This window comes from Anser anser, assembly GCF_964211835.1.
Source record: "Anser anser genome assembly, chromosome: Z".
Taxonomy (NCBI): domain Eukaryota; kingdom Metazoa; phylum Chordata; class Aves; order Anseriformes; family Anatidae; genus Anser; species Anser anser.
Window position 1 is genome coordinate 27,593,036 of NC_139723.1, and position 23,729 is coordinate 27,616,764.

Genomic DNA, 23,729 nt, shown 5'->3' on the forward strand with positions numbered 1-23,729 from the left:
ACTGCATGAAGGGAAGCAGCAGAGCAAAATGTTCTACCTGGCACAGAACTATGAAATCATGGCAGGCAGGCAGTGGATTTTTATGTCAAGGCACAAGGACTTCACAAGTGTGCTATCACTGAAAGAAGATATAAAGACCTGAAAATGAAAAATTGTCAGGGTTCTTCCAATCCCAGCACTTAATGCAGCCTTATCTTTCAAGTGGGAAAATATGTTCTAATATTGTTCTAATATTATAGATTATATATATATACAATATATATATACACAATATATATATATATATATACAATATATATTATTGTTCTATTATTGTTCTAATATTATAACATGTTCATATGTTCTAATGCTTGCTTACTTCGCTGGATTAGAGGAATTTGATAAGCCCCAAATAATTCTAGTCATCTACGATATCCAAAAGTGAAACTTCAGGAAGCCAATTTCTACAAAACAGAGAAAATAAATGCTTCTCTCTGCTGTTTGTATTTTCCAATCCTATCCTGGTAAGTTCTCTCTGACTAATGCATTTGCAAAGCTTCTTACATTAAGTTATGTCCATTTTTCCTTCTGAAATGGTCAGTGTGTAATTTGTAGTCTAAAGCAGGCATGCATTTTGTGCATAATTTTTCCCATTTATTTGCTGCCAGAAGCTTGAAGCTTATGTGTGCCTACAGGACAGAAGAGATGCCTCCTGGACCTTGACAGCCAGCTAATTATTTCCCAGATTTCTTTCAATAGAGATTTTTCTAATATTCTACATCTTCCTATACTAAATTTTTCTTTGTTCATGAATCAAACTAGGAAGAAGCTTTTGGTTCCCTATTTAAACTATTAAAGTAACAGATCAATTTGTGAGCTTTCTCATTCACATCACTTTTGCATTCATTTTTTATTTTTGATCTTCATTTTCCCTTTAAAATGTCACTCTGAGTACTTATAGTTTATAAGATCAATCCATACTTTCATAATTACATAACACATATGTTTCATAATTACATAACACATAAGGATATTATGTATCCCTACCACAAATGTAGTTATTTTTCCCACCTAACTTAGTTTTATGTAATTTTAGCCTATCCTTTTTTCAGTAAGAACAAGGAACTGGTGCCAAAGATTCTAGACAGAGCAACAAATATTTTATCAATCAATATTGCTCCGCTGGAGCTCAGATGCTACTTGGATAGACAGAAGTGTTTTAAAATGCCTGTTAGCTAATCCTACTTTTAAACTGACAGATTTAGAAATATCAACCCTGATACTCACAAGAAGCTCACAAAATAGATTTCAAATGCTAGATGACAATATTTCTGAAATCTGTTTAAATATTGTATGTCCAAGAGTTTTTGCCAAACCCATAAATTCTTTATCTGATTTTAATCATATTACTGATATTCTAATTCAGAAGTCCACATGTAAATATTTTAAATAGAACTATACATCTTTTTTTTTTCCTATTGCTTTTTGCAGACAGAAACAAAACACAACCATGGATGCATTCTCACCCTAGTATAACAGCTAAAATATTGGAGTATTTGCTTTGCATGCCTCTACACTAAGACATAAGATGGAAAACAGGCTCTTGAAAAAGTTAAATGTATGTACTAAGTATTAGAAGCAGAAATTAGATATAAGCATGCACCCAGAAAGAACAACTTAAAAAAATATACCTCATCACAAAGAAGCCATTTTTGAACTAGGGATTCACTTGCTTCATGAATTAAATTGAAACCAAGGGCATAAGGCATAGCTGATGAACAAGGGATTTAAATCTATACAAGCTTAGAAAAATTTCTGCAGGTAACAGTGGCAAATTAGAGAAACTGTAATTTCAAAACAAAACAAGACAACACAAAAACCATGGAGAGGCAGTAGAAATGTTTGCTCTACATACCTACTGCATAAAAACACGTGATAAACCTGATGTTTGCAATGCCACTATAAACAGAAAATAGAGATGGACATCTGTTGTAACTTCCAGTTTATCTTTATAAAGACTTCTCCACATCTAGTCTCAGAAAGCTACTGAGCAGGCCCAAGGTGGAGAAGTAGCTGAAGAGTTTATGAATGTAAATGTAAATAAGAGTGTAACCTAGTAACTCAAAAAAGTGCCTGATTCTACGAATTTGTAACTCCAATACCCTACCACTGTGTGGCAATTTTCCTCCTGTCAGTATTTGTACCACATGGTCTACAATATTCTATTTTTTAAAAATTCCAACATCTCTCTCTCTCTCTCTCTCTTTTAATATGGAAATATTCTGCTATTACACAGAGCTTTAAAAAACAAATGAATGAACAATGCATCAGACAGCAAGACATTCCATGGTGTTAGAACATAGATCTAATTCTCTGCAACTTTTCTTCTAAAACTTCAGAAACACCTGTCTCATAAAGCATATGATCTAAAGAGAAACTTCTGAATATATAATATATATAAGCATAATTGTTCCAAATTTATACAGTTTTCTAGTTTTTAGGCTTTAATCTTAATGGATATAAGACATTTAAATGTGTAATTCTGAGAGGATTTATTGAAAGCACTCTTACATGCTCCCTTTCCAGCAGCAACAGAGCAGCTGAACAGGGCAGGAGTTTAGCATTCAGTACAGCGAACGAGAAGGATAAAGGCACATACCTGTTTGTGTATTCTTTCAACCAAGTAAAGGAGCATGGGTGTTCCTCACACCTCATCACAGATATTCTGCTTACCCCTTCTTCTCCATTCTTGCAATTCTTCCTACTCCTGAGATCAAATTATCTGTGCTTTAATGCACAACTGCTTTCCAGTCTGGCTACTCCTTATTCCTGAATTACTTTTCTTGAAAATCTCAACTCAGAGTTCTCCAAGTCACAGACCACATTCTGGCTGAAGGTACTAGCTAACTCCATGTTGAACTGCTGGAGCTACCAACTCCTTGGACTGCTCTTCTCCTCTGTTACTACCAAGGGACATCAGCAGCTACTGGCAGCTTCTGAGCAAGCTTGCTGTCTTGCCTGGCCCTCCAGTGAAAATGTGGTTTGGCTTTTAACTTTGGAGAAGATCAAAACTACCTATGTTGTGCTCATGAATATGTTAGGAAAGTGAAGAAAGAACAGGTCTATGTAGGAGGGCACCCACAGTCACATTCTGTATACTTTCTGTATACACTTTGACTGAAATCCAGCAACACACAGCCAGAATTTGAAATGGTCACAGTTAACACTTATTTCCACCCCAAAACGTGGAATGTAACAATGAAGGTTGATATCTCCAGAACAGATCAAGCATGCATCAAGCTCGTCAAAGGAGTTGAAAGTAACCATACTCTCATTGTATACAATGTAGCAGAATTTGAAAATATTTTACGCATCAGCTAAAACTTTGAAAAACAAACAGGATCTTATTATTTTTTTTTGTTCCAGAACAGCTCAAGGTTCCAGCTGACAGCAAAAACACAAGGATTTTTTCTCTAAATCTTGGCTGCACATGTCACTTGCCATGACTGAATGGCTTTATTTTGAATTCTTTTATTTCAATTCATCTAAAGCTGCTTTTATTCCCTATGTGATATCATCAGATGTTCATGATTTAAATTCTGTGTCAGCAAAAAAACCAACAAGGCTTTCCATCTTTCACAAATCTGATGTGCACCAACTCTCATTCAACAAAAGACCTGTCAGTGGCTCCATTATCAAGTACAGTAATAAGCTTAACTTTCTGTGTGCACTTCTAAGCCACTTCCCATAGGAACTACACAAATGCGTCTTTGTTAAATCTTGATTCAAGATTATGGACTTTTTATCTGCAAACTGTGAGGGGCTTCAAAATCTCTACTACTGGAATCTTTGGTAATCAGGTGAGTGACAATACACAAAGTTGCAAATATAGTAGAAATTCATGAGCATCTTATAAAAGGAACAGAGCACAGATGTGTGGATTGGAAATTTCATCCATGTTCAAAGCTATGTGTATATATAATATTAAAAAAATACAGGATCTTGCATGCCATCTTTAACAATGCATCTTCCCACATGAACCACATAATTAAATCTCCATGAACTGGGGAACTGTTTACTTGTGTGATGGATTGTATCATTAGTTCCACAGCTTTCAGAATTATCATTTTATTTTGTTTTACTCTATTCCATTTTGTTTTATTCCATTCTATTCTATTCCATTCTATTCTATTTTTAATTTTTAAATACCAAAGTGCAGTTAGTTAGATAAATTCAATGAGATTCAGGCACTCTATACATTTGAATTATGTTTTGTGCTTGCACATTTCCATTTCTCAAAATTGTTTACAATTCAAGTATTGTTACATTGGCACCAGTAGCAATATTTACAATTGCATGAATAGAGGTAAATATTAGAGGGTGCACCTAATTTATACAGTCCATTTCTATTCCATTAGAGACCTTCCTCCTCCTACAATCAAATTAAACGGTATTATGCATTAGCAGAGAGTAATCAAATTGTACTTTATTTTACCAGAAATACTACATAGTTAGCCTTGTAATTTTGCTTAAAAACACATGAAGAATGCATGTGAAGAAATTCACTGATAATGTACTTTATTTATAAAATGTTCAACCACATTATAAATAAGTCAAAAAAGTCAAAAGTTATTTGAAAGTACTATTTAGTCTTCTTCCTTTTCCCTTAAAGACATCCTTGTAAGATGTGTGCTAAAGGCATTATTTTCATCTGTGATTATATAAGGAAGAAATACAAAGAGTGTTCATTCAAGATATTTTTTCTGTCCGCATGTTTATATATTCACGTGCAGTCACGATTAAATGCATGCAAGTGCACACACAGCTGTTAGCAAACCCCTTCACATAAGATCACAAAAAGGATTTTGTGTGACTACAAAGTCAGGGCATCTTTTAGCCTCTTTTGCAAAACCTGTGCAAAACTAACTGGCCATAAATCATAAGCTTGAAGAGAATACGGATTGCAGGGGGAGTAGAGACCTCTGTGAGTTAGGTCTCCTCTAGTTTGCAGGCTGTTCCTTTAGCCTGCAAGCTTAGTTTCAAGGTGTACTTGTATATTTATTGATCAAAGGACAAATGAGATTTTTTTTTTTTATTTCCTCAGTAATAATATTTGATCAGAATGGTTTCTTAATTCTCTTTTAATTATCTGACAAGAACACAGTACGATAGAGAAAACAAGTTCTGTTTACATAAAAATTGTTGAACCATGTCTAGGAAAAATAAAGAACTGATCTGTCTTTCTGACCTGTTTTTCTTCTTTCCTGGTACATACAAAATAACCACCCTGCCCTAATCAAAACAGCTCCATGTGGGCCCAGAAAGAAAGAACAAAGTCTTCTGTAGAGTCATTCCATTACAGAGGCTCGTACTCCTCACATGTGCAAGTGACACCAAGGTCAAAAAACCCGCACCAGCTATCATTGATGAAAGGGATTTAAGCAAAATGTACAAATCAAAGAAACGGGAGTGCAACCCAAAATGTGCTACTGTGCTTAGTTTTTCCTTTTAGGAAAAAAAGGTTAGTTTCAAATAACTTTCTATAGTCAGCAGTTCTGGGTTCCCATATGCGACCAACCTGGAGGTTTTCAAGAAATGGCCAGACAGAGCTACAGCAGACCTGTAACAGCCCCACCCGGGGTACAAGGCTGACTCATGTAGGTCTCTTCCCAGCAACGTTTCTAAGTTTTTTTGATTGAGTTATAAAAATAAGTTTGACTAATATTCATGTTAAATCTCTAATGCAGGAAGATCTGGAAGATCTGGATGTTTGACAAATTCTTATAACCCATAAATGAGCTGATGAACAACTTCTGAATTCATTCCTGACATTTTTGTCTCCTTGCTGCTTGTTAAATTTGTGGAGAGTGATGTTTTAAATAGCAAGCAGTGATTTTAGGATGCCTTTTTTTGTGAGTCAGTGGCCAACCTAAGATATCTGCCAGATACTTAAATTAGGAAAATCCCATTTAAGTTGTATTAAATCAGGTGCTTGAAAAGCAAGATACACAAAACTAATTAGTTACTTATGAAAACACAGGTAAGGGAATGTGAACTTCTAGCATTGTTGACAAATTGATACTTAATACCACTTGAATTGGTAAAATAAAAATGAGTTACAGTATTTTTAAACATAAATTTGACACGATTATTATTGCTGATGTAGACCTACACTTTTCTTCAAGAAACATACATGCTTCCACACTTGAAGCAGAGACATACTGCTAATATATCTTCATATTAGAATTATTTACGCAAAAGTTCTGTAACACTTTCAGTGCTTTCACATTTTGGCAGTACAGAAAATTTCTTCTGCATTTCAGGACTACTACCAGAACTACTGAGTTTGTAAGTTCCTAAAAGGTAGTTTAGTTGCGTTATGTACCATATAAACTCTATTTAAAAAGTTAAAAAACAAACCAAATCAAACCAAAATGAAACAAATAGGAAAAAAAATACTGATCTGGAAGAAAAATAGTAAGTATTAATATATACAGATTTCTGAAAAGTTTTAGAAGTTTGTTATACTGAATCACTATGTCTAACAGCTGATGTTCAAATGTTCCCAGTGTTTGCTTTTCTTTTTTTTTGGTGTCTGAACAAGTTGACATCACAGAAGTTATGTCATCTATCAGTCACAAAATATATATAAAAATGAATAGGAGAATCCAAATTGCACATTTAAAAAAATAATTTATATTAAATTTGTTTTCTTACATTGCTCAAGAATTTCCTTTATCTATCTTTTTGTCTTTCTCTTTGTATTAGCAACCCTCTAACTATATACTTATGGACAGACTTTGTTAAGCTTCTGTATTAAGCATTTTATAATTAGAAGTAATACAGTTCAGTACATACAGCTAAAAAATAGGCGCAATGGCACCTAGTCAGAGGACTGCGTCTAAAGCAGTCTTCTTGTCTCAGTCTTTTGGAAAGGTACTTGACATTTCAAACACTAAAATAATCCCACTTGACTTATCAGGAATTAAAATACATAAATTAGAAACTACTTTGAGACTTTTATTTTATTTTTTTTAATACAAAACTCTTATAATCTTAGAAATAGAACAAACTAAAATTTTTATAATAATCTATTAATTTTTGAAAGCACAAAGATTACTCACTTTTCAGGTTATTTATGAAGTGAGTCATGCTGATGTCCCTACATCAGTAACAGAACACTTTCCATATTATTTTGCATTGTGGTGTGGAAAGAGGCAGTTTACAAAGACAACATAAACTTTTTATATACATCATTATGTGGAGAAAAATCAAATACTTTTTCATAGAAAAACTAACACTGAATCACCATAATTAAAAGAATGCAGAACTGAAGTACCACTCATTCCACTTCATTACTTAACATAAAATATATTTTGGATTCATCCTCTGTTCTTAGGCAAGTTGATTAAAATCCATGTTAATAATTTTTTTACTGTTTTTGCTGTTCACTCATAATTACATGTTTGAAACGAATATGAATAAAAAATGATACAATCCCTACACATTGGTATTCAAATATTGGGACAAAGATGCAATACTTAGACATAACAGATCTTTTCATGTACAGATAGAATAAGACCTCATATTAAGCCACAAGGCAGAGATGCAATAGATTTAGAAATTGTTTTCACATTCTCCTTTTCATTCTTAGAAACATTTAACCATTGAACTGTTTTCATTAAACATTTTCTTTAGTTAAAAAACAAGGTTGTAAGCCAATATTTATGATATTGCTGTGATATTAGGCATTTAGTTTTGTTTCTATTTTAGTGAAGTATACCAATATCATAACCAGTAATTTTGTTTCAGGCATTTAAATAAAAATTAAATACATTTCTAGGTATTCAATCTATTAATGAAATTCTTGAGACTATTGAAAGGATTAATGAACAGAAACTTTTCTGTCTTAAATTTGAGCATTTATAATAATTGTAATATTAGCATTCCCATAAAGTATTTGATAAAAAATTTTAAGATGTTTAGGGTATGGTCAAAATGAGCATTCCCTTCAATAATCTGAGTATTACTGGTATTCAACAACTAGCCAAGAGAAGTTTAAAAACAGAATATGGAAAGGCAATCCTAACACCACAAAATTACATTTTTAAAAACACAGTTTTGGTAATTTTGTTGAAACAACAATATTACTTGCTATGAATTGTAAACAACTGTTATCATAATTAAGCACTTCGAAATTAAATCTCCCTTACAGATGCTGCTTGAAGAAAATAATCACTTATTTAGGCAACACTGAAGTAACACTGTAATTTTAAAATATAATTTGTTAAAATATATTTGACAGTGCATTAAGAAGGGGATCATAAAACTGGCTCCTACAATTTAGAAGAAATAAAGTGAAACTGCAAACGAGCACAGAAACTTTAAAATACAGTGCAACTTACTACTTGCATGATTACGTATATAAACCGGACTTTTGTATTGTATGTGATTAAATGTAAAAAGACTCAGTTAAATATTTTTTCCTTTCATTGAGTTCTGTTTTCTCTCACTTACAAAGGATACATATGTTTTTTCTGAACTTAGCATTATGAAAGGTACCCTTACATATTTCCCACTGGGGGAATTAGGTTTTACAGAAACATTTTTAAAGCAGCTAACAATTATTATTATTATTGAAGTACATTGGTATTGCTATTCTATAAATTAAGTGGTCTACGGGCAAATTTTATATGAATTCAAAAGTTCAATGAATTAAATATAAAACTAGATTACGGCAAGGGTTAATGCAAATAATTATTGGTGTTTACCAGAAAATATTACATGTTTTAAAAATTTAAATTAAATTATATTCTAACCAAGAAAGAAATAGAATCCTATTAAATACAAGTTTCACAGTTGTTTTTCTCAAGTCAATCTACCACTGTCTGCAAATCAAATATTCTGTTGGAAATGGTATTGTCCATTGCAGTGTGAAATTAAAAGATACTGTTTGAAATGAAAGATTAGACAAAAACACAAAATGACAATACATATCTTTAGTAGTTTGAGGGGTTAACAAAATATAAAAAAAATAAAAAATAAAAAAAATTATACGGACCCCCAGTGATCATAACCATAATTACATGGCTTAAATGTAACAAATTTGTTTGCACTTTAAATCGGTCTTGAGTTGCAAATAAATTCTTAGATATAATAACTTCAACAAATATTTTTGCTGTGTGGTAGCTCACTAAAGATGCACCTGGAGGATCCATACAAGGATTCAATACAAGAAATAAAGCTTTACATTATTTTTTAAAGGTCATATAAAACAGGAAGCACAAGTATCACGAGAGAACAGAAGCTAGATCCTGGGTCAAATGAAAGTTCAATATTATAATATAGTTTCCTAACACAGTAAATATAGTAAATGAATAAAACAAGAGCCTAAAAATGTATTTCTTGAAACATACGCTGAGGTTTTGGCCATTTTAATTCTTGTTATATCAGAAAAAAATTTTGTGTGCTGGTTCACAGAAATTTTTTCAAAGATTAACTGAAGCACCTCTAAAGATAAAATAGCTCAAAATTAACGTTTCTATTATGATGGATAAACGACTGCCAAGTTTGTCACCAAGGAATCCCAAAACACCCCAAAACCCTGTTAAAATTTCCCACAGAAGAAATTAAATGAAAACAGCAGTACCTGTGCATCTCCCTACAAGACAAACAAAACGCAAAGAACAACACAACTCCGCTTTCCACATTTAGAACAACCACCTGGGAACAAACTGTGTATAAATCATAGGCTTCTGCTCTGTGCATCCTGATGACTCGAAAGTGTATCTATATTCAGCTTCCTCCAACTGGCTATTATGCTATGTTATTTTTAAGGGTTACAGGTTAAGGGGTACAATCTAACATCTAGAATGACAAAAAATAGTTGGGAAGTTTCTCTCATCTCATTGCTTGAAGAGAAAAACCTTTATTATCTACTGAAGGACAAAGGATTTGCAACTATCTGTTATTTGAGAAATATGCTGTTGCTGTAATTCATCTCACTGTAAGGGTCGTGAAGATGCACAGTAGTATCCCAAATCAACTTCTAAAGAAAACTGCATTGAATTTTCATGACATTGGGGATATTCTTAAAACTTATGCAAAAAATGTTTTTTCACAGTTATGAATCACATACTGTGCTAAAACTTTATTCAAGGTTTTTTTGTTTGTTTTTGTTTTTGTTTTTTTTCCCTTCAGTGATTACTTTTGACAAAATTCTTATTTGGCCTCTTTTTAATAATTACTCCTATTGAAAATTCCAGACAAGTTACTAATGTCATCTATTCACTTCACTCTTTACAGAACTAAAGATGTCTTCTGATAGATCCTAATCCTCAAATACATGAGTATACTTCTATCTTTTTTCCCAATAACTCTCCTCTTAGTTTCAATGTTAACAAGAACCCTTATGTACAAAAAAATTATGCATGATTGCATACATGAAAAACTAGTCCTACCTACAGTTTAATTTACAACAATATAAAAAACTCCAGGAATGTAAAAAATGAAAACATACAAGCTGAAAATGTCATTACAAAAGCTGTATATTCTGTATTTTTTTCTCCTAGTTAGAAAGAAATGCACAGACGTTTTGAAACACAAGAAAAGACTCCAGATCTTCACTCTGTACTCAACATGAACTGTAATGCCCTAAATAGATGAAGAGATAGTTAAGTTATATTGCAGATTGTTGCTTTGTTAAATTCCATAACACTGCCAACTCCTATTGCTAGAATAAGCTTTCACTGATCCTTACAATTACTAGAGTTTTGATAAAAGTAAGAAGTACTTGCTCCAGAATGCTGAAAGAATATAAAACCAAACAAAAACACTTTACTACTTGTTAGAGATTATGTCAAAGGAAGGAAGTAATGTTAATACTTTCAACAGGGTACAAATCCCTTATCCTCCACTTACTCTTTAATTCCTACAGATTACTACAAGTAAAGTTGCAGCCCAGCCACAGAAAAGGAACTCATAAAAAAGAACCTCAAAATCTGGCATTTAGCATTAAAAATCCTGCCAATTTACTTCAATGAGTTCAGGTTTGTGAACACGTAAGTAACTGAATAAATCTATACATCTATAATACATCTCTCTCTGTATTTTTTTCATATATAAAAATAAGAATATAATTAGCTAATAAATAGTGAATAGACATAATGTTATAGAGACAGAAACACACATATATAGAAAATATAAATAAATACTAATGATGAAAACAGAGGCCCTAATCCTGGGAAGATTATCTGCACACTTACCTACAGGCATGAACATAGTCCTCAGTGTGATTACTGTTTGCATGCATTGTGCCATTAAAGGACTACAAGACAGAAGAAATTGCATAGGATAGGAAAATATAACAAGGGAGAAATCAGTTCTGAGAAAAAAAATAATCAAGGGAAACCTGGAACTCAATATAGCAGTAATTCAGAATAATTTTGAAAGACAAAATGAAAGCTATATTATTTAAATGATTAAGAAAGAGATTGCAAACAAGAAATGTGTAAAGAGGAACTCTTTTTTAACACAAAAGGGAATTTACTATGTTCCATTTTGTTTATCCATATGTTTTGGGTTTACACCACAAATACTGTATTTCCTTTTTGAGTAACACTGTACAAACTAGATGGTATTTTAAAAATAGAATGAAATTCATAAAGACAAAAATTCAAAATTAGGAAAAGTATAGTTTTAGCAAGATCAACCATTAGTGAGAATTGCTAATCTAAGTGAGAAGCAGAAATGAAATAATCTTTAGTGAGAATACTCAGTATGCTTAGTCTTTATGATTGACATGACAAATGTTAAATATTGAAAGAAAACTCGAGACATGGGATTTATCTGTATTATTCGTAGGAAGACCCGATCATCTGATAATTGAAATATTCTATTTTAACATAGATAGCATACATAGCCTATAATATTAAAAATCAGAGTTTAACAGCATCTTGAAAAACTATTTTAACATTTAAAACTATTTTAACATGATTTGAGCTGTATCTCACTTCTCAGAAAAGAATCCAGTTATTAAAAAAAGTACAACTTCCAAAAATATTTTATCTTGTGGCAATTGGACTTGACTCAGCATAAACACTTATTCCTCCAGATATCTGTTTTTAACAGCTATGTCCAATTAATAAAATTTTAAATAAAAATGATATAATTCAATTATAGTTTCTGAAACTCCTTTTTTTGCTTTAGCAAATGCTTTCATAGAAGAGAAACATTAAAAAAAAATCATACGTCCTCAGGTAGAATAAATGTATCAGTAAATGATGAAAAGAGGCAACATGAGACAAGAATACTCACAGTTGTAGAAAACAAAAAGTCTAGATGTTTAGTGAACTCTTTTTCAATATTCAGAGTCTTAAAGTTATCTGTAAGATAATACTGCTAGTTTCAGGTCTTTGTGCCAAGCATTTCATTTGAAAAGCTCTGTGCTTAATAACTAGAAATAAAGAATTTTAAGTTAGGCAAAATCCAGAATTACTATGTAGTGGAAATTGTTCAAGAAAACTATAAAGAAACTGTCATCTTCTGCAGGTTACATGACAGCAATCATTATGAGATAAATATATTCCCTAAACTGTTTTAACTTTACTTCTATTAATAAGAGTTTGGATATTTATTTTTTTTCAGAAACTTCTTAACTGATTTCTCACCCTACAGGCTGATTTACTGATTTACAGACGCTTCTATCCAAATTCAAATTTGAAAAGGTTGTTTTTGTTTGTCTGTTTGTTTGTTTCTCTTTCCCCTTAGTGGAAGCCTGTGTTTTAAACCTTGCTTGAAATGATTTTCTGCATATACAGACAAAAAAAAAAAGTGTGACTATTTTTGTAACACTGAGGCAAAACATTTGAGACTTTTGTTTTTTCTTTACCAGTAAGAATGCAGTTTTTTTTGCTTTGTTTTTTAGTGAAAAAAAAAAAAACTTTTTTCTTAGTAAACTTATCCTTAGATATTTTTGCAAGAACAGGTCCTTAAAATATCTAGTCCTGTTTCATAGGCCAGTTTCTTTTCATCTTTGAATACAAAATCTTAGTTTTGTGTTTCAGAGTGCATAGCACTATGCACCCTCACCCAACTTTATAAATAATAATTTACTTAAAACAAATTCCCAACACTAAGGATATCAATAAAACCCAGAATTAGAGCACAAAATTGAAAAGACAGTTACACAATTCTGTGTGTGATTGCTGCCCTAGCTCACTGCTATATGTCTCCACATCAGCCTAATTCATTTGACACATAGTCTCCCCACAGCTGAGAAATCCTAGCTTTCTTACTAGTTCTTAGGAAAAGCTTAAATACAAAACCCCCTATGTTTAAGTAATGTTATGGTTGTGACACAAATCAACAAAAGGCAGGAAATTCAAAGATAACAATGACACTCTATGCTTAATTCATGATTGTTTAACAAAAGGGCAAAATGATATGAGGAACTAATGTCAGCTTTGAGTTCACTCTGTCTGTGTTCTTGGGCAAACAGGTGTTTATCTCGGAGATTATATTAATTCAGACCCCCCTGTCAATCTATGTAAATGCTAGTGATTATTTAGCATTTAACAATATACTGGATATAAAGAAACCTTTAAACTTCAACATCCTAGCATGTTACATTCGAACAAAAATCATTAATTAAATTCAATTTTTAGAAAATGATGCTAGACAATCATAAATAAAAATATCATCCTACAAAGTTTTCAGAACTCAACAAAACATACTCGAACCTTTTGTAATGTAGTGCTAAACAGTGCAATACTTTTTTTTTTTTTACTGAGGTTAGTAACTCTTAGCATCTACTCATACTTCACTTCCTCTTTAAATACTCTTCTGTCTTTTTGAATAACATAACAAAATGTTTTTCAGGGTAGCAACATGTCCAAGAAAGTAATGCTTCCTATAGTTACATTATCAAGACATAGAAGTCTTTAATTAAACCTGCTAGGTTCCAAAATAAAATTTTGTATTTTTATATATTTTTAAATACTAATTGCATATAAACAGGTCTGGTAATTTTGCTTACTACTTTATTGTAGAAATTATAATAATAAAGAATGAAATTAATACAACAGTGAAAATTGCATTTCATAGTTTTCCTTAAGAGTATGCAAAATTACCTCACACATACGTATGTATGCCATTAATTGCAAGACAAAATTTACAGTTTTTGCTATAACTTTTTTTTCTGTAATTATTTTATTTTCTAGTATCTTAAATGAGTTTAAATTTTCTTATAAATTAGGAATATTACTTTTTTTTTTTCTTTGTCCAGTTGAACTCCTAAGTGATCATGTCACAACACCAAAATACCTGGGTAACCACTGTAGAATCACCAGTGAAACAATTTCAAAGAGAGCTTTGGAAATTCCCCATCAAGCTGCATGGAATCTGGCTACCAGCCCTAGGTACGTTTTAAAAATTCAGTGAAAATACGTAGTAACAATTTAAAGTTAGTGTCAAGATTTTAATTTCCAAAGCAAGTACCTCAGGAGTATCAGGCCCTTCAAACAAAAAAAAGCACAGTTACATATGCCTCTATTCTCCCACTCAGTCATGGCCTCAAATTGGACACTATATACATACTTCCTGGTGGAGCCTGAACTGTGAAGTTACAAGTCTTTGTAAAAGACTTAAGTCTTTGTAAGGAGCCCACCTAAATGATCCCATAAATAGCCAGGCATATGCTTCTGAGCTGATTTCCTCTACTTGCCACAAAGGTGTAGAGGACATGAGGGCTTGGAAAGCCTCCGAGGAAGAGAATGGCTCCTCCTTTCCCTTTGTAGAAGGGAGGCAACTGCTTTGATAAATGAAGTTCAACAATAAACGGAACCCACAGCACTGTAACTATTTCAACAGCATCACAAACAACTGCAAGGAAGTCTTCCACTGAAATACCATGGAATAATTGGAAAAGGAAGAAGGGAAATGGGTGAAGGTGGCTCTACACTGCAACAAACTGTAAACCAAATTTTCACTTGCTATCACAATTTAATCTAAGGCAGAGTTTTGACTTCCTCACAAAGCACAAATCATAAATGCTATCTTGATATAGAGTCCATTTCATGTTCTCAGATATCATGAGCAGAGGAACATAATTGTGAGACTGGCCTGCTGAAATTAATAATGATAATTAGTCTTAATAACTGTATCAAAAATCAGTTAGTATCACAACTACTTGGCTGGATTTCTTACTGATCCTCATTAAAATAATCTGATTTTTAAGTGAATAGTAAAACCTAATATTAACACTACCGACTTTTTTTTTTATTTTTTCCAAAATCCCAGTAACTGAGAGCAATAATGTTGAGAGACTACAGAATCCAACACATTAGTGACAGGTATTAGTCCATAAAAGTCAACAGAAGCTGAGTATGCATGACCAGGGTTGCCAAGACTCTCATATATCATTCTGTGAAACGCAACTTACACTTTTCATCTGGTCCTGGACACTTCATTTCCCATCTCTCCATTTTTCCATACGACTTTCCCTATCCTCAGTTTCTTTTCATCAGTTTGTCAGTGTGTGTTTCCCTACTTTGGGAAAAATCCTATTTTCCTCTCAATAACTGCAGCCAATGAAAGGTGAAATCAGTCTGAGAAATTATTGACCCTCAAAATGTGGATTCCATTATTTCCATTACAATACTCTATATGGGTGTCCACGTCAGCAGGGACAGCGAACAGAGCTAGTAGAACAAATACACAAAGGACAGTCTCACTTCCAACAGAGGTCCTGTACCTCTGACCCTGTAACAGTGAAAAGAAGTATCTGTACTCTCTGTCACTTCGTGTTCTACAGATAATTCCCCTCCCTGAAATTCCAGCAGATTTTTCCCATTCACACAATCACAAACTCACCTTGACAAAGTGATAGCAAGGCAAGAAAACCGGCATTTTCAACCTTGACAAGATCTATTCTGCACATGTAAGTATGAACTGTAGATCAGAGAAAATGGTGCTTCTGGCCCACGCTCCCTCACATTCAAATACCAAGGACATGAGGTGCTGTATTGAGCTTACATGGCAGGCTGTCATAGCAGAGGGACTGCAGGGGTAGCCTCTGTGAGCAGAGCCCAGCAGCTGCCCCTTGTCAGATCAGAGTCAGCTCCAGCTGCTCCAAAAGGGACCCGCTGCTGGCCAGAACTGAGCCAGGGAGCAATGGTGGGTGGGCCTCTGGGAGAGCAGAGTTAAGGAAGGGGAAAAATACTGCTGTGCCACAGCAGCTGGGAGAGCGAGGATTGAGAATCAGGCCTGCAGCCCCCCAGGTGAGTGCAGCAGGAGGGCAGGAGGTGCTCCAGGGAGGCAGCAGCAGTTCTCCTGCGGCCTGTGGAGAGGCCCCTGGTGGAGCAGGCTGTCCCCCTGCAGCCCATGGGTCCCACATGGAGCAGATCTCCACGCTGCAGCCCCATCGTGGAGGAGCCCCCGCTGGAGTAGGTGGATGTGGCCTGGAGGAGGCTGCGGCCCCCTGAGAGCCGCTGCAGGAGCAGGCCCCGGGTTGGAGCTGCAGCCCGTGGAGAGGAACCCACGCAGGAGCAGGGGGTCTGGGGGGAGCTGCCGCCCACCCGTGGGGGACCCGTGCTGAAGCAGTTTGCTCCTGGGGGATGGATGGACCCCGTGGTACGGAGCCATGTGGGAGCAGTTCTTGAAGAGCTGCAGCCTGTGGGCAGCCCCCGCAGGCTCAGTTCGGGAAGGATGGCATCCCGTGGGAGGGACCCCACCTGGAGCAGGGGCACAGAGTGACCGTGATGGAGCGGTGGAGATGAAGCATCAGGGACTGACCGCAGCCCCCATTCCCTGTTCCCCTGCGCTGCTTCGGGGGAGGACATCGAAGAGGTTGGATGTTTGTAGATTGCTCTTAGTTTCTCATTGATTGTTAGTAATAGGTAATAAATTTCATTAATCTCCCTGTGGTGAGTCTGTTTTGCCTGTGACGATAACGGTTGAGAGACCTCCATATCCTTATCTCAACCCTTGAACTCCTTCCCTCATATTTTCTCCCCCATTTTCTTTGAGGAGGAGGAGCCAGAGAGCAGTTGTGGTGGAGTTCAGCTGCCCAGCTGGCAAAACCACTACAAGTGTGCTGAATTCTGCAGAGCAGCCTGCCTTTGAATGCACCCATTCTAACACCAGTATAGTGCAAAATCTGAAGGGGAAATAAAGGAATGAATTTGTGACCACTGGAAAGGTAATTTGTCAGTTTGACACAGTAATTCTTTATAAAAGGTATGTGGCAAAAAGTTAAAATAAAAAAGAGTGAATGAGAAACAATCAGAAAACTCATGACAAACATCTCTAAGATACAAAAGTTGGTAAATCCTACCAAAATTTTGGCATCTAAGTGGGAGTTAGATATTTGAGAATATGTGCTCATTACAGAAAGAAAGGCCTCTGCTGAGGTCAGTATGTTATTTGAAAAAACAAAACAAAAGAAAACACAGCAGCATCTTTAAGCATACCTAAGCACTAACAGGTTTTCCTATATTAAATACAAACTCTATTTTTTTTTTTTTAAAGGGATCATCATATTCATTCAGCATATATGGCTTGCAATAGGCAACAAATCCACATTCATACAGATGCTAGGGTATACTTTCACAGCATCTAGAAATGCACATACACTTTTGGATTTTCTCTCAAATGTTTTTCTGGTCTCAGGACAATTGAAAGAGCACAATACTCAGTCTGCCCAGTAACTGCCAATTCTGATAAGCAATACTTTACAGCATACACATATAGTGACTTTCATATCTCATAACACAGAAAGGGTTGTTAGGCATTGGAATAGGCTGCCCAGGGAAGTGGTTGAGTCACCATCCCTGGAGGTCTTTAAAAGACATTTAAATTTAGAGCTTGGTGATATGGTTTAGTGGAGGACTTGTTAGTGTTAGGTCAGAGGTTGGACTAGATGATCTTGGAGGTCTCTTCCAACCCAGATGATTCTGTGTGATTCTGTGTGATATTAGAAGCACGTCAAACATTTTTCATACAGTTCCTATTTTTACGGGTAAAGGTTTTGAAAATGTGTACCTACCTATGCATTTCCAACAGTTTCACATGAGTCCCTACACAATGCTAATAGAGTTTAATCTTCACAAAAACAAAGATACAGGTATATTACATACCACAGTCAGTGATCTTACACGATACTAAATACAGTTCCTTCAGGTTCCGTCCTTCTTTGGCAATCACCTCCACACATCTGAAAGACACATACAGTGAAACCACAGTTAAAGGACAACAGATAATTATTAAATAGGAAGTACTCAATCCACAACTCTAATGTGGTGCACCTCAATTGCTTTGTTTTGTAAATTATTCCATACAATTCACTGAAAATGCATATGACAGCATGAATGCTCATTAATGACTAGTACACTGGAGAACTGTATAATTTTACTCATTATTTACTACATTATTTCATAATGCTTTTATACCAATATTCCCATAAGATACAAGTTTTTCGACTGTGAGTTACTCGAAATATATACGCACAAATCCTTTGGAAAATAAGAAATATGTTAACTTGCATTTCTGTATTACAGTGTAACTTTGGAAAGTTTATTTTGCAAGATTTGAGCTTTAAGAGTTTTCTCCTAGATAAGACCTATAAATGTATTGTAATGCAGAAAAATGACAAGAAAATGCTATTTTAAATTAATGTTTGCATTTCTCCAGTGATTATAGCAGAAGTCAGCATTCATCAGGTCATGAAATGCCACCAGTGTTCCAGTGTATACAAGCTATAGGGGAGGTTTAGGTTGGACGTTAGGAAGAATTTCTTCATGGAGAGGGTGGTCAAGCATAAGAATAGGATGTCCAGGGAAGTGGTAGAGTCCTCATCCCTGCAAATATTTAAGTGATATGTACGTGTCAATGAAGAACATTGTTTAGTGATGGGATTCAGTAGGTCAGGTTGATGGTTGGACCGTGGTGATACTGAAGGTCTTTTCCAACCTAGACGATTCTATGATTCTACAGTAGCTTGTATAGATGAGAAGACAGCTCATTTGTTTGCCTTGCTACAACTATGATGCGTTTGTAATGAAGCACAAAAGTTTTTGTGTTAATCCCATTCTTTCAGTTCTTGCAAGCAAGAAATTAATAACAAAATTAAAATTAAAGTTAAGGTGCTTGTTATTTACTTCTGACCAAGTCTATATTAACATGTTATTTACAACTGCATTGTTGAAAGCACATCACTCAAAACACCAGTTCATAAAATATATTTTCAGTCCCATTAATATAAAATGCACCAATTCATTACATCAGGCAAGGTGCCTATTGTGATATTCTCTGCATAGAAACATTTTAAAAAGTGGTTTTCATAGGCTAAATTGTAAGAATTTTTTCTGATTCTGTTTATCTGTTATCTGATTTTGCTATACTGTTTAATTTTCAGATTGATTACATAATCATCTATTCTGACTCTTAAATCAACCCTCCTACTATACGCAAAATCAAATTACTTGCCATTTGGGGAAGGAAAAAAAAAAAAAAAGGGCTCTTGCTGAATTTGTCCTAACTTTTTGGAAAATACACCTACATCCTCAGGGACCTTTTTTCTCCACTGCTACCACTAAACTATCTACCTATCTGATTTTACTGTTCATGCTGCCAATTTTAGATTTTAAAAGTAATCACCTAATGTTTATAGCTTACAAAATACAATAAATCATAACCCTTCACATCTATTTGTCCTTTATCTTCTTCTTCCTTTCAAAATCTGGAATTGAAAATAACTACTACTAATAAAATATCACGCTACTAAAAGAGTTCTTTAATTGTGGTTTCTTTCCCATTATTGTAAACTTTCAGAAGACCTTTGAAAATTTTTGAGCATAGTATTTAGAAGATTTTGGCAATGCTTGTTCTTGGAAAACAGATTTTCATAGGTTATGAAAGGCAAGTACGACAATTGTTTTCCTTTAAAAGTTACACCAAGACTGTGCTTTTTAATATAAACTACAAAGCACATAGAAAACCCCTCCATCATTTTGAAAGAGATACTCATCTTTGTTTTCTGGCTAATAGTGACCAACTTGGCCATGAGAATGTTTTTTTATTATTTATTCCAGAAAATAGTTCTTTATAATGTTATAATGAGATTTTATTGCTGATATTAGCAATATAAATTAATGTATAATTATATCCTTTAATCCGTTCAGATATTGCCAGCTCTAAGTTTTTTTTTTTTTAAATGGCTTGAGTGATTTGAATCCTCTTCTTAGTTTCATCTTGAAGTCTAAATGAAATACTGCTTATTTCCTCCTAACCGGAGAAAACACAAACACACACACACGCAAACAAAAACAAAAACAAAAACAAACAACTTCACAATCTTCAGCTAATTTCATTATGCAGAAAAAGAAAAAAAAAAATATATAGCTTTGACTGCCTCATTTCTTTTCATTTTTTTGAAAACAGTAAAACTGCCTAACATCTAAAAGAATGAGGTAATGACACATCTAGTTTAGAGAAGAAAAATGTTTAATATAGCTGACATACCGAATTTATAAATTTCTTTATGCACCTTCAATAACCTGCATAAATCAAACTAATTTCAGTTTTAATTTCTATTATCCCTTCTATGGATTATCCACATGTAAATTAATTTACACATTAAATTAACTTAGAGACAGAAGAAACACTTTATATGCCTCTGTTGCAGAAAGGGCCAGACAATACGTAATTGTTAGTAACAACTGATTTCTTTGCAACATAAAGAAAAATAAGAGTAGTTGTATATTTATTACTTTAATCTTTTAATCTTTGTTAAACATGACAGAAAAGAAAAAGGGTAAAAGAACAAAATGATATTAACCTTTTCCAGAAAGCAAGGATCAAGTCATGATAACTTTGTTGTTATAATCCATCAAAATTATATCAGGTTATTGTCATATCTATCTTTTGAAGTCTTCATATTTACTATTTTTCTGAATTAGGCAAATCTAGGGTGGCGTGTGTGTGTGTGTGCTTTTAAAAAGTACTAATTTTAAAAGTATTAATTCTTTTAAACTATGTCTGTTATACCAATTTTAAGGTCCTAAACCAAAATAAAATTCAGTGTAAAGAACAAGACTAATCTTAAACACATCAGCAAAACCCTGGTAAATATGAGAAGCAAAGTTATTATTTACAACAAATAATATGTTTTAAATAATTTTATGTCATATTTAGCAAACGACAAAAGTGAGCAAAAATAGAGCCTAAAAATCTTGGGTACTAACTCCTATCTGCCAGGGAGCTAACATGACATAGTAACAGCAACTGTGTGCCAAGGCAGAGAGAAGACCTTTTTCAACCTCCAAACCCAAGGTGACTGTACAGATATTTGTCAGATCACCATATCAGTTTTAATAAAGAAATATGTGAAACATCAAGAAGTAACAAAAGTTACAGGGACACAGGTATTTCTCTTAATTTTTCCTCCAGATTTATTAAAATGCAAACATTCTTACAGGAAGAAAAGTAATTTTTACACTCAAAATAAATTACCAACAATACTCAAAGGGTTCATAAGCCAAGGGCTAAAGAAATAAGACTAAAATTTGAGCTTGGAAAATATATAAGCCTGCATATGGGCTGACCAAAATGAAAATATCTTTCTTTCTTTTAAAATCAGTATTATTTAGAACCACATAAGACATGAAAACATCAGAGCAGCGATTATGAAATATATATTTTATGAAGGAATTGCTGACTCCTTTAACCTGAAAATATTATCTAAGAAATTTTTATGCCAAGCTTTCCCTAGATCCACACAATATTTATGAAAGCTCTTCTCAGATAGACCGATGTGCCATTCAGTTTTATTGCATTTGATTCCAAAAGTAAGAAATTAATATCACACACTATGAAATTTCCAGAGCAAGAAAAAGTGAAAGAGCAGAATATAATTTCATCGAAAAAAAAGCCAATCAAACAGTATTTCAAAGACAAAGAATAAACTAACATACCTACCTAAGGCTAACACAAACTAGAGCTACAAGCTTACAGATGTTTGTGGACAACTACAGCTTACACGCCACTATGATGTTGAACACATCAACATGCCAGCCTCCCAAAGTTCAAGTCACATTCATAAACTAAGAAACCTAAGATATCCGCTTACTATAATAATTTCTAAAAATGTCTTCCTATTCCAAAAATGAAACAAATTTCAGCAAGAAAAAGGTTTTACTACAATGTTGCTAAGATTACAGCACTTTATTTAAGGAAAAAAAATATCTCAATATGGGTTAGTGAAACTGTGGAAATTTACTTGCATTTATTGCTCTGCCCATTTGGTCCGTATACATGACCGGGTAGACAATTTTTTTTTTTTGAATGTATAAAAAATAACTGGCATAAAGCTTCTCTGTAAACAAATCTCTTCTTCAAAAGTAACTAAACTGCATGGTTGAGAAATAGATAAGGCTACTGATAACTTCAAATTTAGACCTATAATCTTGGTGGTTCCCACATATAAATCTGTGCAATGAATTCACTAGTCAAGGTTTCTGATGTTCCTTGCAATGCACAATGTAAGAGCCTACAAATAACGGGAAAATAAGATGAATTAGAAAATGAATCATTCAAAAAAGTATTTTTCTTCTCTATACCAATTGATTCTTACATTCTTTGACTTGCTTAAGTTTAATGGATTAAACTACAAAACTACACAAGCTTCCACGTATAAGAAAAGATTCAAAAGATCCTTGAATTATGGAAAATAATTGTCTTTTCCATATACATACACGGTTTTTATGTTTTCGGTTGGATTCTAAAAAACACTGGAAAATCATATTTGTGACAACTGAAAGGAACTAATGAGAAAATATGACTACGGCATTCATGATATAAGTGGTCCTGGGAGACCTTGTTACAGTTTGAGATGCTTTTCATCCCTGAGTGAAGCTAATTGGAGTTACCATACACTGGTCAAGAGATCACAATTGATGAAAGTGTAAAAAAGAAAACAAAATGAAAAGTACCATTGGAGACATATTAACACACTCCATTGCTAAGATTAAAAATGAACATCAGACTGTTTATATGGCTTCTTTGCATTTGCTTGGCATAATTTGTCTCTAAGCAGAAAAATGAACACTTCATCGCTCTTTAAAATATAACCAAGACCACCACTGGCAACAAGAAGAAATCTAGGAAAGAACAAGAACACTGAAATATATAATGGCAAAATAGAGACCTTTCAGTAAGAAAAGATCTTCTAACAAGTTAGTATTTTAGAGGTTAAATTCAGACAGAGATGAGTAGCTGCATATGAAATAATATTCATACTCATTGGTTTTGATGACTTGGAAGGCAATAATGCTATATAATAACCAAATCTCTCCTATAACAAAACAAAACCTCTTAGCACAGAAAGCATGTACAGAATTTTAAGAAATGGATGTAATCTTAGGCCTTCTGCACTCAGAAAGAATAATGGGAATGAAAATAGTGAATAATATATATAGAACTATACAGAACTATGTAGATAACTGAGTATATATATATAGAACTAATATATAACCAAGAATGCATAGAACTAGTATATAACCAAGAGTTCTATAAAGCCTAATAACCCTCATAAAAATAAATGATAACTTTACATGCCTATAGATACCTATTCTTGGTTTGGGATTCTCTTATATTGTTTATCTTATTTACATTAGGAACAACAGATCTCTTTCAAAACAAATATTTTCTAATACTTTGCACTAATGAAAGGTATGATTTTTACTTTTCTTTCAATT

The 23,729-nt window shown here is 33.7% G+C and overlaps 1 protein-coding gene and 1 long non-coding RNA gene across 6 annotated transcripts in view; one reads left to right on the forward strand and one right to left on the reverse strand.

Annotated features, from left to right (window-relative positions):
* FBXL17 (F-box and leucine rich repeat protein 17) overlaps positions 1–23,729 on the reverse strand; it is a 331,304-nt gene that overhangs the window by 82,049 nt on the left and 225,526 nt on the right. For all 3 annotated transcript variants that reach the window (XM_083818776.1, XM_083818777.1, XM_083818778.1), the window contains one exon: positions 18,114–18,190. In XM_083818776.1, coding sequence (XP_083674902.1) covers positions 18,114–18,190 — 77 coding nt within the window. The remainder of the gene's footprint in view (positions 1–18,113; positions 18,191–23,729) is intronic.
* Positions 2,714–23,729, forward strand: part of LOC310890150 — a 32,080-nt gene continuing 11,064 nt past the window's right edge. For 2 of the 3 annotated variants that reach the window (XR_014577066.1, XR_014577067.1), the window contains exons 1-2: positions 2,714–11,039; positions 14,264–15,329. This is a non-coding gene — a long non-coding RNA (uncharacterized lncRNA). Of the gene's footprint in view, positions 11,040–14,263; positions 18,108–23,729 lie in introns of those variants that run through there. The other variant, XR_014577068.1, reaches the window with a different exon arrangement.